Source organism: Osmerus eperlanus, chromosome 12, assembly GCF_963692335.1.
Source record: "Osmerus eperlanus chromosome 12, fOsmEpe2.1, whole genome shotgun sequence".
Classification (NCBI taxonomy): Eukaryota; Metazoa; Chordata; class Actinopteri; order Osmeriformes; family Osmeridae; genus Osmerus; species Osmerus eperlanus.
Genome location: NC_085029.1, coordinates 12,678,791 through 12,694,087, shown reverse-complemented (window position 1 = coordinate 12,694,087; position 15,297 = coordinate 12,678,791). Strand labels below are relative to the sequence as shown.

General features: G+C 48.6%; 2 protein-coding genes across 2 annotated transcripts in view; one reads left to right on the top strand and one right to left on the bottom strand.

Annotated features, from left to right (window-relative positions):
• Nucleotides 1–15,297, bottom strand: part of rgs7b (regulator of G protein signaling 7b) — a 183,524-nt gene that overhangs the window by 144,497 nt on the left and 23,730 nt on the right. The window lies entirely within an intron of this gene.
• fmn2b (formin 2b) overlaps nucleotides 1–15,297 on the top strand; it is a 45,471-nt gene that overhangs the window by 28,937 nt on the left and 1,237 nt on the right. The window contains exons 17-21 of the mRNA XM_062475380.1: nucleotides 252–372; nucleotides 3,988–4,080; nucleotides 7,957–8,008; nucleotides 8,549–8,698; nucleotides 15,167–15,248. Coding sequence (XP_062331364.1) covers nucleotides 252–372; nucleotides 3,988–4,080; nucleotides 7,957–8,008; nucleotides 8,549–8,698; nucleotides 15,167–15,248 — 498 coding nt within the window. The remainder of the gene's footprint in view (nucleotides 1–251; nucleotides 373–3,987; nucleotides 4,081–7,956; nucleotides 8,009–8,548; nucleotides 8,699–15,166; nucleotides 15,249–15,297) is intronic.

The window sequence follows — 15,297 nt, the reverse complement described above, 5'->3', positions numbered from 1 at the left end:
GTTACCGCTGGCAGCACATCCAAAAACTGCCTGTTGTAAATAAGGTGTTTAGCTATACAAAACTGTAGCAATTCGAACGGAGCCAAACACAACCTCAACCTACATGTGCACACACATGCATACACACACACCATGTACAAGAGATGTTTCAGTGTCCGAAATAAATTAGATTTTGGATCCAGTTTTTTTTGGGGGGGGGCGTATAAAGGTGATTGGTGAACAAAATAATGTGTGTGTGTGTGTGTTGGCAGGACGCTGGCAGAGAGACGTGTGTCTACCCTCTCCCTGAGCCTCAGGACCTGTTCCAGGCCTCCCAGATGAAGTTTGAGGACTTCCAGAAGGATCTATCCCGTCTGAGGAAGGACCTGCGTGGTACGTTGTAATATCTCTCTGACCTCTGGACACTGGTCTCTCTTTGGGACATGTCTAAGCCCTGGACAGGGATCTCTCTTTGGGACATGTCTAAGCCCTGGACACTGGTCTTTTTTTGGGACCTGTCTGAGCTGGGACTCATGCTGTCTACTACAGATGCACAGATAGCCTCCGTAGCCTAACTCAGTGATTTATTAAGACAGACTAAGGGCTAAGGGAGGCAGAGAGGTAGTGAGACACTGCCTCATCCCTGGCTACTGTGCAACAATCCAGTACTCCTGAGTAATCCAGGTGTTTGGTATGGAGGTTCTGGTGTCTCTGTGGGTAGACTTAAGGACTCTGTTGGGTTAGGAGAGGACCTGGGGGGGGGGTGGAGAGCCTTTGATCATCTGAAGTGACAAAGTTCAGTCTGTGTTAGCATAAAAGTCAGAGGCCAGACAGATCCAGAGTACTGTCACTGTATCAGTAACATCGGACGGGCTTTGCACGCCGCTCCTCCCCCCCTAAGGCCCCCCGCTCCTGGTTGTGTTTAGGTCCTCTGTAAAGCTTGATCCAAAACATCTGCATGTTAGAGGTTTTGCTTTCCTTTTTTTTGTGTTACTTTTTCAAAGGAAAAGTCAGAAGTCTTTGACTGTTTTCCAGACAAGGCACACGTTAGCCCAAGGTGTTGTACAGTAACATAGCCCGCACCGCAAAGCTTTTTACATGTGTAATGTTCTACTGGGGTAGATTTCTGAGATGATATGCTAATATAGTCATGTTTAGAGGAAGCTTTAAGTTATGTGCATGCTTTATTCCACTACAGTACATTTAGATCTGACGAGCGTATATGGAGTGGGGTAGGGGCTCTGTGTTTGTGGTTGAGGACTTTTGATTGGCTCTCCTGGCCTCCCACCCAATCAAGACTGAGTTATCAGTGTTCTGATGGAGACCCTGCTGTGACAAGCTCAGCAGAACTTCTTCCTGAGCCAGCAACCGAGTTCCTGTTGGATCACCTGCTCTCCGTCTCTCTCCCAGTCTCTCCCCTGGTCCCCCGCCCTAACTACATTATGGTCACCTCTCTAATGGCTTTACCATCTTCTCTCCTAGTTTAGAAAATTATACATTTAATGTAATGCTTATAATTATGTACACACTATGTGATGGTATCTCTCTGCATCCAGTGGTTGTGTGAATCCGAGTTGAGATTTAAATCATTGGCCTGCTTCCCTCATATTCATGATATAAAGAATGCATGGTTGGACTATTTCTCAAATTATCCAGTTGTCTGACCTAGGACCTTGGGCCAAATGACAATAAATCTACTTCCATAAATATTGATGTGATTAGAGTCTGGAGAGTTGGCTGGGAACAGGGCTTTGAACACAGTTCAATCAGCAGTTGATTACCCAAGGTCAGTCATTACAATGCTGGAAGTTGTTGATGTGTTGAAAATGGCGATCTCTCCATGTCTGTTTAGCATTCTTTGAATCCACCTTTCCTCTCGTTACTCATTCCATTCTCAGCTTCCTGTGTGTGTGTGTGTGTGTGTGTCACACAAAGAGCCCTCATGTCTCATCTCTAGCCAGCGAAGTGAGTCAGAGGTACAGTATCTCCTGGAGCTGGTCACATGCTTCCCTGAGAGGGCAGGTCATTTCCTGCATACCCTCCTTGGCAGTAATCGGCTCGACCAATTAGGCTCTCATACCTCTGTTCCTAGGACTCATTAAATGATGACATGAGGAAGTAGAAGGAAGTTGGGTAAACACCTCCCAACCTTACGCATGCACGCACACACACACACTCTCACTCACTCACTCACTCACTCACAGACACATGCACACACCCATACCCTGACAGACTGCTTACAGTACTACACTGCAAGACTTGCTCACTTTAAAAGAAGTGCTGATGATATTAAAGAGAAGGACTTGAGTTTGTTTAGACAGGATAGACAGGGCATCTCCAGAGTGTATGACCCAACAGCCAGCGCCCAGTCGGCGCTGCTCCCAGCCCCAGGATGAGCTCCCTCTCTGGGGGGTTAAACTGCAGGGTTAGCCTGTAGGCCCTGGAGGATGTTCACTTGTTAGGCTGTCAAAACAAACAAACGGGGTCCCTTGCTCCCTCCTGCCCGGGTTGCTCTGGTGGTCCGGACAGAGAGAGAGAGAGGGAGCAAAACGGGGAGATTACTGTAAATGCTGGCACCAGAAAACGTCATGCTTAAGCCTAGTGAGAGTAAATGAATACTCTTGTAAGAATATGAGCCTGTATGTGAGGCTATATACGCAGAGAGGGGGTGAGGAAAGTCTGTGGGGGGGTCAAGCTGTTTCTTTGCTTCTCTATCATATACAGTTCAAATACGACGATCGTCCTGGTGTGGCTCTGTCATTCTCATTTGGGTGTCTGAGAAAGTGCGTCGTGTTTTTATTGAATGTTTTTTTTGGTTGATTGACTACTACACTTAGTCAATTACCCATTACCCATTGACTACTACACTTAGTCAATCAACATCTCTGAAAGAAAGCGATTGGTTTTGATGCCTTATGCCTGCAAAGAGTGTATCACTTTTTAGCCTTTTTCTTTGTCTGTCTGTTTCTGTCATGTTCTCCCACGGTCTCTCTCTTTCTCTCTCTCTCTCACAGCTCATCTTTCTGTGACTATATCAATTTGAGTTTTTTTATTTCAACACAGTGTAATATTATCTAGATGAATGGCATCTAGCCTGCTGTCATTCTGACAGTCTCCTCCATATCAGTGGTTCCATCTGTTAGCGCTGAGGTCTGGGGCAGTGGTGAAAGTAGACAGCAGCACATGTGGAGAGAGGCTGGGGCTGGGGCTAGACTAGGAGTTGAAACTGGATCAAAACCCGGGGCTAGACTAGAGTTTGAAGCTGTAGCTGGGTCTGGAGTTTAGACTCGGGCTGAGGCTGGAGGCTGGAGTGAAAGCTAAAGTAGAGGCTGGGGGCTGGAGGCTGGAGTGAAAGCTAAAGTAGAGGCTGGAGGCTGGAGTGAAAGATAAAGTAGAGGCTGGGGGCCATGTTAACTAGGTAACCCCAGCTATGCGGCACTGCCTGACCACAGGTCAACTAAGTGGTCTGTAATAGTCCAGATGGCATTTAGATTGGCATGTGGCCAGACCAGGCCAAGCAGGGAGAGATCTAATCCATCATGGCCACTGATTTGTTACGTGACTCTCTGAACGTCATGGAAGTTCCAGAATTCCAAGCTTCTGCAGGAAGAGGACATCAGTCTTCTCTCTGTGGACGGTGTGTGCTTGCCTGGGTGTGTTGAAGGGGTTACAGGTGAATGGAGTGGAATGTAATTGACTTATTGACTTTGCAGAAACATTCACACACTTTTCCATCTTTTCTGTTCAACTCAATTCTGTCAATCAAAGAAAAAGAAGACTGACATTACAAAAGAGGAGAAGAAGATAACTGTTCAATGAAAAAGGGATACAGGTGGTAGAAATGTGACTTGCCCAGTAGTACTGTACCCCAGAACTGTAACACATATTCTGGAAGTACTGCTCTGTATTTACTTAAGGATGCTGTGTCTTGTTCTGTATTCTGTAGTCTTTTTTTTTGTTACTCGAAGTGTGTTCTTGATGTTGGTCTCGGTTCCCTTGTCGTTCCAGCATGCACTTCAGAGGTGGAGAAGGTGTGCAAGGTGTCGTCGGAAGAACATCTGCAGCCCTTCAAGGACAAGATGGATGAATTCATCAGTCAAGGTGAGCAGAGGAGAACACACGTACACCCAAACATGAAACACACACACACACGCATTTGGGCCTCATTGCCTATGAAAGGATGTGAAGCATTAGTCCTGTGGCCTACAGCTGTGTGTCTGTTCCTTTGGAGGGATGGCAGTAGGGAGCAGAAGTTGGAAGGCTCTTTCCTTGGCCACCAAGTCTTGGTCTGTGGCTGGTGAGGTGATGTCCAGTGTTTAGAGACCACAGATGAGTCTCCACTTTGTTTAATGGTCTGAGCAGGTGTACTAGACTGTCCGACTAAGGGACAACGATAGACTGTGTGTGTGTGCGTGTGCGTCTCTGTAGGGGGGACACTTAACTGAACTGAAACGGCACATGACATAGTGGCTTCTGTCGACTACTACAGACAGACACACACACTTCTGGTCGGTCTGACTGCCCGTCTCCATGACACCACCGGTGGAGTATTAGGATTTGTGGCAGAGGAGGAGGAAGAAAGGGAGGCTGTTTGGAGCTGGTCTCGGTTAGCCAGACTCTCAGACTTTTTTGATGTTGCAATCCATTGATGTTGCAGTACATGTGGTAGGACATGAAAGGCATAGCCCAGATATGTTATGCATATACAGTCGCCTGCACACACTGCCGTCGCCCATTAACACCAACACTCGCCGGCAAAGAGCAGATCTGCGTTCACACCCTTCTGTTTGAAGACGTCTGGCGTAGATGTTTCAACCTAGATCCTGTCATGTTGGGTTCACTCACCCGAATGTCACACAGTTAACCTTTTAATCATTATCTCCCATCATTATCTCTTGATTGTTTGAATGGCAGAGCATTCCTGGCGTTCCTCACCTCTCGTTTCCTCTCAGGAGTTTTTTGTCGGTGACCCCTGGAACGGGGAATCACTGACATGAATCCAGAGCATGTATAAATCAAAGTGACAACAGCATTCTGGCGTGTGTGTATGGTGGTTGTATGTGTGTGTGTGTGTGTGGGAATAATATGTGCATACATTTGTGTGAGCGGTTGGGTCTCTTTCTCTGTGTGTGTGTGTGAGAGAGAGGGAGGATCTGAGAGTTTGTGAAGGGGGGACTGTGTGTGAGGGGGTCTGGCTGTGATTAGTCTGTTGAGGATGCTGCTGCTGCCACGCCACTTAACGCGTTTGGATAATGTGTCGTGACCCGGTGACCTGGTGCCAGCCCAGCAGGGGATTTTGATCGCCCTGTGTGGATGCTAATCCGGGAGGGTGACCCATGAGGACCTGGGGTGAGGGTGGGAGAAGGAGAGAAAGGTGACAGGCTTTAACCCCTGGGCTGTCTACTCGACCCCCCCCCCCCCACCCTCCCCCATAAGCACTACCTCTCCTCGGCTTAATTCTTCAATCCCTTTCCCTCCCACAATAGCAAACTCTGACACGTTACCCCTCCCAATCTCTGACTCCACAAACACACATTGCACACACACTCAACACTCAACACACACACACTCCGGTACCACGAGTTCCCCTAGACACCAGAAGCCCAGAGAGAGAGAGAGAGGGAGAGAGAAGAGGCAGAGAGCCTGCAGGGCCTGCTCTGTGGAGTCTCTTCCCCACAACTGGGCTCAATTTGTCAATGAGCACCCCAGCAGCTGACCCCTGACGCCCCTGCTCAGCCCCTCAGGAAACCCTGTTTCCCCCCCAGTGTCCCCGGCTCCCAGAATGCTGATTGGTTGCTGGTCCTCACGATGCATACTTTCTCATGTACTGTACATTTTCTCTCTCTCTCTCTCTCTCTCTCTCTCTCTCTCTCTCTCTCTCTCTCTCTCTCTCTCTCTCTCTCTCTCTCTCTCTCTCTCTCTCCTCTCTCTCTCTCTCTCCTCTCTCTCTCTCTCTCTCTCTCTCTCTCTCTCTCTCTCTCTCTCTCTCTCAACCACTCTGTCTCTCTCCTACTGTCAGCTTATCTCGCTCTCTTTCTCTTAACTACTTATTTTTCAGGTCTGCATCAAATGCTCTCTTTATAACTCATTCTCTGTCTTTAATACTCACTGTCTCCAGCTTCCTCTTGTCTGTCTCTTTGTGTCTCTCTCTCTTTCTCTCACTCACTGTAAGCGTGTCAGAGAAGTGAAATGAACACACGGTGTGGATGGTTCTGCTGGACGAGGCGAGGAGACGTCTGCTCCCGCGACCTCTCCAGAACCCTCCCCTGCTCAGCGCCTGAGGATCCAAGCCTAACAGCCAATCAAACAGCCACAGTTATCTCTTTGGCTCGCGTGTCACTTCCCTCCCATTTGTGTGCGGCCGTTTGTTTGAGTGTGTCCGGCTGATTGAAGAAGTGCACTCTGGGTAATCCCCAGTGGGAGTTTACTTATGAGCCTTAAAGACGTTGTTATCCAGAAACGCACTTGATATGAAATGGATTTTAAACTGTTGCACATGTACCGTAGCCCTGGCTTCTACATCACAATGTATTCACAGACACAGGAGTTCTGTCTTTGGGGGAGTGTCCTCTCCCGGGTACAGACAGCCGGCTAGAGGAGGTCAGAGGAGGCTATTTGATGTTGGAGCGCCAGGGTCTCCAGCAGTCTGAGCTGACCGCTGAGCTGACACCACCAGGAGCAGCTGACTCCAGGCCCATCCCGGCCGGCCCCCTTCCTCCCAGCCTGCCCTGTTTGACAGACCCTGTCATATCTAAGTGGTGTTTGTGGTGGTTGTCTCTGCTCCATAGTGTCAACAGTGGTTAGTACCTGAGCGTGAAGCCCGCTGACTGAGCGAGCGGGCGCTGGGGTGTGCCACCTAGCTGTAGGCCCCAAGTGAAAGCAGACCCCGACGAAGCGGCCATGTTTTGTCTAGGGACGTGTTCCCCGCCTCTTCTTTTCCTCTACTGTTTCCAGAACATTCCTGCCAGGGAGAGAGCACGCTCACGGGTCAGAATCCCTCAGAACACCGAAGAAAGAACACTTTGTGTTGTGCTGCCGGGACACACAACGTCTGTTTTTCATTGAGAGACGGACAATAATGTAATACTTCCAGTGTTGTTGGTGCCGATTGCTTTGGCTCCAGTATGTTCGTGTAGGTTTCCCCACACGGCACCAAGCTGCTGTTTCTGCTCCAGTGAAAAGCGGCAGGCTAGGCCTATCTTACTCCAGCAAATCACAGGGTTCAATAATTCAGAGACGAACTGTGGGAAAAAAATGTGGTCAAGCAAGCCAGCATGCTTTATTAAATAGATTGTGACTTACAAAATCGACCATAAACGTAGCTAATTCACAGTGAAAACACAAACAACCAACAATTAGCCCCAATACTCCAGGATCCTTCACTGCTAACTTTCACTCTCTGATTAACTGTCCGGTAACAATAGATACCTCATGCTACAAGATCAATAGGGAGATTTAGTGTTGGAAGACGCATATCTCCTCTTTGGCCATGTCTTTAGAGCTCAGATGTGGCTCTGGCTTCAATTACCCAAGCCTGATTTGATATTCCCCAGGTAGGGAGGACCGTAGATCAGGGCTGGAGGGGAGACCTCATGTCTGTCCAGGCCCCACAGATCCCCTGCCTCCCTGGGCAGGAGGCGGAGGGGAGCAGGGGAGGGTTGTTATGGCTGGGCCTAGTCCTGGATGAAAGCTGGAGCTGGCGAGCAGAGAGGGGTCTATGGATGTGATGAGGTTGTGTGTGTTTTTGGGGGTGAGGGGGCATCGGGGTTGAAGGGCTTTGGTTCAATTTCTTAGATTATATAATTGGACTGCCTCTCCCCACATTACACACACACACTGTCTCTCTGCCCTGTTCCTGAGCCATGCTGTCAGAAGTCATCTCCCTAACGCTGGTAACCCTGATTCGATACGCACAGCCTAACAAAGTACATCTAGAATTCACGTTATTCTGGTTTTTGTTTTGTTTTTTTCTTTCAGCCAAATGTGAATTGGAGGCTCAGGAGACCCAGCTCAACGGGACGCACAAGATGTGAGAACCCTCTCTACCTTCTGACTGTCCCTCAGTCCACTCTGGAGGGATACTGTAGCAACACCACTCGAGTTATCCACATGGTGTATGCAGTATGAATAGACTCATGTTTATGTATGGAATCTAGCCTGTTCCCCTTAATGTGGAGTTTGTAAACCAGAATGTTCTGTGTCAGACACAGACAGGTTGGCTCTGCAGATCAGACTATTACAAAATGGGGTGTGACGTGTAGTCAAAACACTTTCGAAAGACTTTTAATTAAGTTAAATAAGGGTTTTTCAGGATAAGTGTTTTTCAGAGAATATGGCTTTAATTTTGGTCAACTCTGGTTGAACTAAACAGCATTGTGGCATCATGTCAGCCCTAAGACAGGCATCTTGACATTCAACGATAGTCTTTTAGTCTTTGGGGAGTTTTTATTTCTCCAAGAACGTGGTTTATCGTGTCTTTGATATGTAACAATACAATCAATTTTTTATTATATTGCTTGTAAAATGGGCAAAAATTCCTCCTTGTGAGCCTCGTTTTTTTTTCTTGCAGCTTCCTGGAGCTGACCGTGTTCTTCTCAGTAAAGGCCAAGATGGGAGAGAAGGAGGTTTCTCCCCACACCTTCTTCTCTGTGTGGCATGAGTTCTCCTCAGACTTCAAAGAGCTGTGGAAGAAGGAGAACAAGCTGATCCTACAGGAAAGGTACGGCTCCCTTGAGATTGACCATAGCTCACTTTAGTTGCTAAGCATGGGTTTCTACCCACAAGTCATGCCAGTGATGGTTACTCATGAGAAAAAATATATTGCAGCTTGATTTTCAACAAGGAATTTTGACTTAGGTTCTCACTATCCATCGGTGTTGTGAAAGCACCACTGCTTTACAGTGAATGCTGAAGAATGAGCACAACATGTTTCCAGCACAGTCTTCGATCAGGAATACTCACACGGCACATTGGATTTCAGCCGCCATGCATATTCCACTTCCAGGATCTAATAAAAGGAATGTGGTGCCCCCAAAGTGCTTTCCTAGCTCGCTGCACATGGGGTTGTGATCCTCCACTCTCCACTCTATCTTTAGTTGGGCCAAGTTGTCTCAACATTTATTTTCCGTCAGATGAAGAGTGATTAGGAGAGCTTTGTCTGTCTGTCTGTCCTTGTAGATCACTGCTCGAAGTTTAATTTAATGTGACCTGATACTGAATCTCTCATATCCAGGCACGCCATCCTCTTTCTACCTACATACAGTTGTTGGCTATAAAACTGGCAGCTCTGAGAAATACCTCACCTTCTCTCCTCTCCTCTCTCCTTCTCCCTCACCATCCCCCCTCATCCTGCCTCGGCCTCCTCTATCCTCTCCACTATTCTCTCGCCTCCCTCCCTCCCTTCTCCTCCTCGTCTTCTATCCTTCCTCCATTCTCTTCCCCTCCCCACTCTCCCCCCTCTCTGGAATCTCTCTCCCCCTCCCTGGCAAGCTATCTGTCAGAGGAGGCTGAAAAATACTGCAGCTTGACTAAGGTCAAATTTGTTACACCTTGGAGTGAGTGATGGAGAGGGCCTTTGTTGTGACAGGTGATGGTGGATGCAGCAGAATTCCTCACATTAGGTACTCCCGATGGCAGAAATGAATCTTCTCGTTTGCAGTGGAGAGACACTCAGCCACACACTCTCTCTGTCTCTCTCGCACACACACACACACACACACCCACACCCACACTCTCTAAAACACATACACCCCTTAGCAGCAGGTTTGATCTAGTCTCACTGAGGTGTGTCGTCTCCAACACATCATGGCAGTGTGTTTTAGATCATTATGAAGCTCCGGTTAGTTTAGATCTCTTGTTCCGGTCAACCAGAATACCATAAACTCTAGTCTTGCAGGCGAGATGCTCAGCCATTATCCTGGCCGCTGGTCTCTGTTACCCACAGCTCTTTTGAGAGATCAAAGTTGGTGGCCACAATGTCTTGACCATCTGAAGCAAGTCAAAAAAGCAAGTTTTTTTTTAATTTTATGTAAATGTAAGTCAACTCAGCTTAAGTGTTCAACTAAGATACAGGTTGTCTTGGCTTTTTAATAGAGGAGCTTGAGTTAGACTTGCCATGCTTTCTGGAAGCCTGGCCTGGCCTGGCCTAGCGTGGCCTAGCATTGGGAGGTCTGGGTGTCCCATTAGTATTCTACCACTGTACTCCAACACATCTTTGAACACCACCTTCCCATAACATGGCCCATATGTTTACTATTAGATTCTATCTGCCTCATTCCCATTCACCGAGAGAGGGGGGAGGGCAGGGGGGGTTAGGCTGGTCTCTGAACCACAGCTCGCTCTCCAGTCTCTGTAATGAGAAGAGGACCTGGCTTGAACGAGTAGCTGCCAGTGGTCCGATGAGGTTTTGCGATAACGCCCCTAGAGTCAACAAATACAAATTAGCCTGCATGGCTAGCTAGCCGCCGATAAGACAGGAGAGCTTTCTACATTATTCATTTCAAACCACAACCAGAGAGGCATGTCTATCAGCCTGCATCTGTACAGAGATCAGCATCCAGTTTAGATCAAGTTCCTCTGATCCTCCATGGAATGTATGGGACATGCCTTGGCTCCTCTGCTATAGGCCTTCCTCAGTGTGTGTGTGTGTGTGTGCGTGCTGGGGTGTGTGTGGGGGGCCTTATTGAGAGCGAGAGACCCGACGGACACTGTCTGACTACATTGTTGGAGGGCATTACCTTGGCGAGGATGGAAGTGGTTTGTAAAGAAAACAGAGGTGGGACATGGCGTCCCCCTCAGATGGGTCTCCAGTGTGTGCTGCCTCGTCAGCGAGGGGGGCTCCAGAGTCTCTGCTTCCTGGCAGAGCTCTGACCTGTACTCTCCACAGTCAGCTCCGACCACGGCCAATTAGTTCTGCACTGAGGAGCCAGGAGGCCAGGCTGGAGACACGGAGCACACTGCTGGGTTCTATTCGGATCCCGCATTTCAGATGGGTTCTATTCGGATCCCGCATTTCAGATGGGTTCTATTCGGATCCCGCATTTCAGATGGGTTCTATTCGGATCCCGCATTTCAGATGGGTTCTATTCGGATCCCGCATTTCAGATGGGTTCTATTCGGATCCCGCATTTCAGATGGGTTCTATTCGGATCCCGCATTTCAGATGGGTTCTATTCGGATCCCGCATTTCAGATGGGTTCTATTCTGATCCCGCATTTCAGATGGGTTCTATTCGGATCCCGCATTTCAGATGGGTTCTATTCTGATCCTGCATTTTAGATGGGTTCTATTCGGATCCCGCATTTCAGATGGGTTCTATTCTGATCCCGCATTTCAGATGGGTTCTATTCGGATCACGCATTTCAGATGGGTTCTATTCTGATCCTGCATTTCAGATGGGTTCTATTCTGATCCTGCATTTCAGATGGGTTCTATTCTGATCCTGCATTTCAGATGGGTTCTATTCGGATCCCGCATTTCAGATGGGTTCTATTCGGATCCTGCATTTCAGATGGGTTCTATTCTGATCCTGCATTTCAGATGGGTTCTATTCGGAGCCTTCCCTTCTGCCCAGTTGAAACTGTGGCGTAGCCATGTTCTACCGCTCTGCACTTCATGTGGTGTGCTATCGATATTGATGGAAGACTTGATAACCGATGGATGAGTTGGACGAGTCATGCTATTGACGTTGACCAGATACTGTGTTTAAAGAATGGCCAGGAATCCCACATGGATCGTGTTTGATTGGACACCAGCCTGTGTATGTATGCGTGTTTGCGTGTATGTTTACATGTGCGTGTAGCCAGTATGGAGAGGAGCCTGTGTTCTTCCCGTGTCTATCCTGAGTGACAAAGCAGATTAATCTCTCTGAGGGCCAGCCAACATCCTACTACAGGAGTGGGAAACCACAAGCCCTTGTTACAACCCACTGGCTGGTCCCAAAAAAAACATTATTTTTCTTGTCATTGATCATTGTAATTCATCAGTGTTTCAGACTAATGTTGAATTATTGAGATGAACCATCGTCTGCCTCTTTGCTTTGAAGTCGAGGCAATGTCTCGTCTCTCTCTGTCAAGCTGAACGGATGTCAGTTTGCTTTCTGAGAAGTGTAGCGGATTAAAGAAATCATAGCAACTATCCAGACATCTGTATTAGAGGGAGGAGACAGGCTGTCAGTCTGCCTCTGACCTGACTCACCAGGGCACACACACACACACAACCCCTCTCTTTGTCCTTCTTGCTTTCTCTTTCTCACACACACACACACACACACACACACACACACACACACACACCCTTAAACGCCCTGAAACGGTCGATGTGTGACTGCTCATGCTAACCCTTCACAGCCCAGGGACCCCCGTCTGCTGCACTGCTAATTGTCAGGATGTGTGTCTCCTGCTGCCTCCGTCATTAGACAGACACAGAGAAGGTTCTGGAACAGAGCGTGACCCTGCCTGAGCCGGCCCTTATTTGGACCTGGCAGATCCTTGGTTCCAGAGACAGACAGATGCACGGCCCTTATTTGGACCTGGCAGATCCTTGGTTCCAGAGACAGACAGATGCACACGCACGCTCGCTGGATAGCCTTAACCTCTCTCTCTCTGTCCCTCCCTCTCTCTGATTTCCTCTTACAGACACACTTAGACACACACACACTCCTCCAGCTCTGCCAGTGACAGGAAGCGGGGACTCTCATTGTCCTGTCACTTTCCCTCTCTCGCTCCTCTCTTCTCATCTGGAGTGGTGGTGTGTTGCTCCAGTGTGGTGTTTAAAGTAGTCATGAAGTGGTAGCTACTGACCTGTCTGACTGTCCTGGGCTTTACCAAGGCCTCATAACTCTGCTCTGTATAAACACACAACCACCAGTTCTGGCCTGGTCCAGAGAGACAGGGAGAGGTAGAAAAGGAGAGAGGGGGTGGCCGTGTGTGTTTGGTGGTGGGGAGAGAGAGAGGGTGAAAGAAGAGAAGATGGAGAATAAGGAGGTGAGCAGAGGGGAGGGGGGTGTTTGTGGTGGTGGTGGGGGGGGGGGGGGTGGTAGTGAGAAGGAAAGGGGAGAGATGTGAGAGGTAGACGAAAATGAGAGAACGAGAGCGGGGTCTTTAATAGGGGAGGATGACGGAGGGGGGAGAGAGCGCACTTGGTGGCCAGATTCATCTCCCTTCTCCCCTCATTCTTCAGAATGAAGCATTTTTTCTCGACTTCTCTGCAAGATCTGCATCCAAATGTCTCTTAAGGTGCCTTCTACTTGTAACATAAGAAAGGGGAACTGGAGAATTTGTGAGGCCAGGCTTTCACAGATCATAAGGGTGTACTTCTATCATCCTCTCAGCCCGTCATACCACCTCATAAGTCAGGCAGAGAGACCCAGAACCAACCCCAGCCTTCTGGGTCAGAGTGGACTAGTCTGACTGGTCTGCCATTGATACTAATGTACAGTCAGACTGTTTGTAAGCAGGACTCACTTGCAAACCAGATCCTATTGACACCCTGGGTTCATGAAGATGCAGTAGAATGAAGAGAGAGCCATGTCTGTGGTTGTCTTGACAGTTCTGGAAGAGATCATGTTGACTAGATTATCTCTAATGGCGTATGAGGAAGACTGAAACACAAACCGTATGCGCACATGTGCAGCACACAGCTTTAAATCCGCAGACAAACACCCACAAAACCAACCACGTACACATCAGACACACACACACACACAATCCCTTATCATTTTTTTGATTAAGCTCGACCACAGCACTTTCCTCTGGCGTCAAAGCCCACTCCTTGTAAAGCAGCCAATGTGTCAGGAACATGCTCCCAGTTCTTCTAGTGTTGTGTGTGTGTGTGTGTGTGCATGTGCGTGTACACCAATGTGTCAATAACGTGCTGCTAGTCGCTGACTCACACACTAACACATTGCCAATTATGGGTCTGCAGAAAACCTGTTGCTGCTTTTGATGGTTAGGAGTTGAGGGAAATGAGAGACAGCCTCCCTTTCAGGACACCCTCCTACCTCCTCACACTTTCTCATTTCTGGTCTCCCGTCGTCCTCACGACGTCCCTTTCTCACGCCCTCCATCTCTTTATATTCTTCTGATGCTCCTAAGGCACCCTAAACGGACAGGCCGGTCGATTCTGTTTGTCTGTGTAAATGTGTCTGGGGTTGAGGGGCATGTCAGATTGGAGCGCTTCCGACCACGGAGATTAAACGACTGTCTCTACATAAGGAACTGTCACTAGCTATTAGACGCTCCTGAGAGGATGCCTCATTCTCAGTCTTTCTTTCCTCTGTTCTCTCTCTCTCCTTCCCTCTCTCTCTCTCTCTCTGTGACTGTCTCTCGCTCTCTCTCTCCTTCCCTCTCTCTCTCTCTCTCTCTCTCTGTGACTGTCTCTCGCTCTCTCGCTCTCTCTCTCTCTGTGACTGTATGTACTGTGTATGGTACATAATTATGGCTGGACGAGGATTACACTCTTCCACCCTGTGTGTGTACGCGTGTGTGCATGATGCATTGGTATTTAAGGGCGATTATACTCACTTGTGACCTGCACGTGTTTTGATGCTCCGTTCCTTTGCCCCTCGCCGGGTTAGACTGAGGGAGGTGGATGCACGCGAGGGCGGAGAGGTGACGTCAGGTCATGTCTATGTTTGTGCGTGTGTTGTTGTGGATGCTGGCCCTGAGAGCTGGTACGAGGGCCAGTGTATTACACCAGGGGAGGATTAGAGTTGTTTTTCGGAGTGTGCGGCGTGGCTCTTGTGGGAAAAGCCCAGTAAGCAGCTGGCCGGTAAGCCCCGGTACCAGGGTTGGTGCCGTACCTGGCAGGGGTCAGTCGACCCACCACAAGATTGACCAGGACCCAGGGCAGCACCGATCACATCGCCACTAGAGTGTGGGGTATGTGTGTCTGTGTGTCAGGGGGAGGGGCTTCACAGGATGTTGGGACAAAAATGTGATTTAGACAACCCTGTGTTTGGGCCTGCGAAGAAGGATATGGTTCTGAATAGGCCCCATCTGTTGTGATGGAGTAGATTGTGTGTGTGTGTGTGTGTGTGTGTGTGTGTGTGGTGTGCGCGTGCGCGTCCACAGTATGTTCTGAACCTGGCCTCGGGGTCAGTGTGATGACATTGACTGTAGTAAAGATGTGAGAGAAACTCAAACTGTAGCATCTAATTTGGTGTGTGTATCTGTCCTCTGTGTTTCAGGTTGAAGGCAGCAGAGGAGTGTTTCAGACAGGCCAAGGAGAAGGCCACCTACAGTGTCAAACCCAAGCACGCCTCAGGAATCGTACGTTCACCTTAGCATTTCTTTCTTCTCTTCCCTCATACACATCACC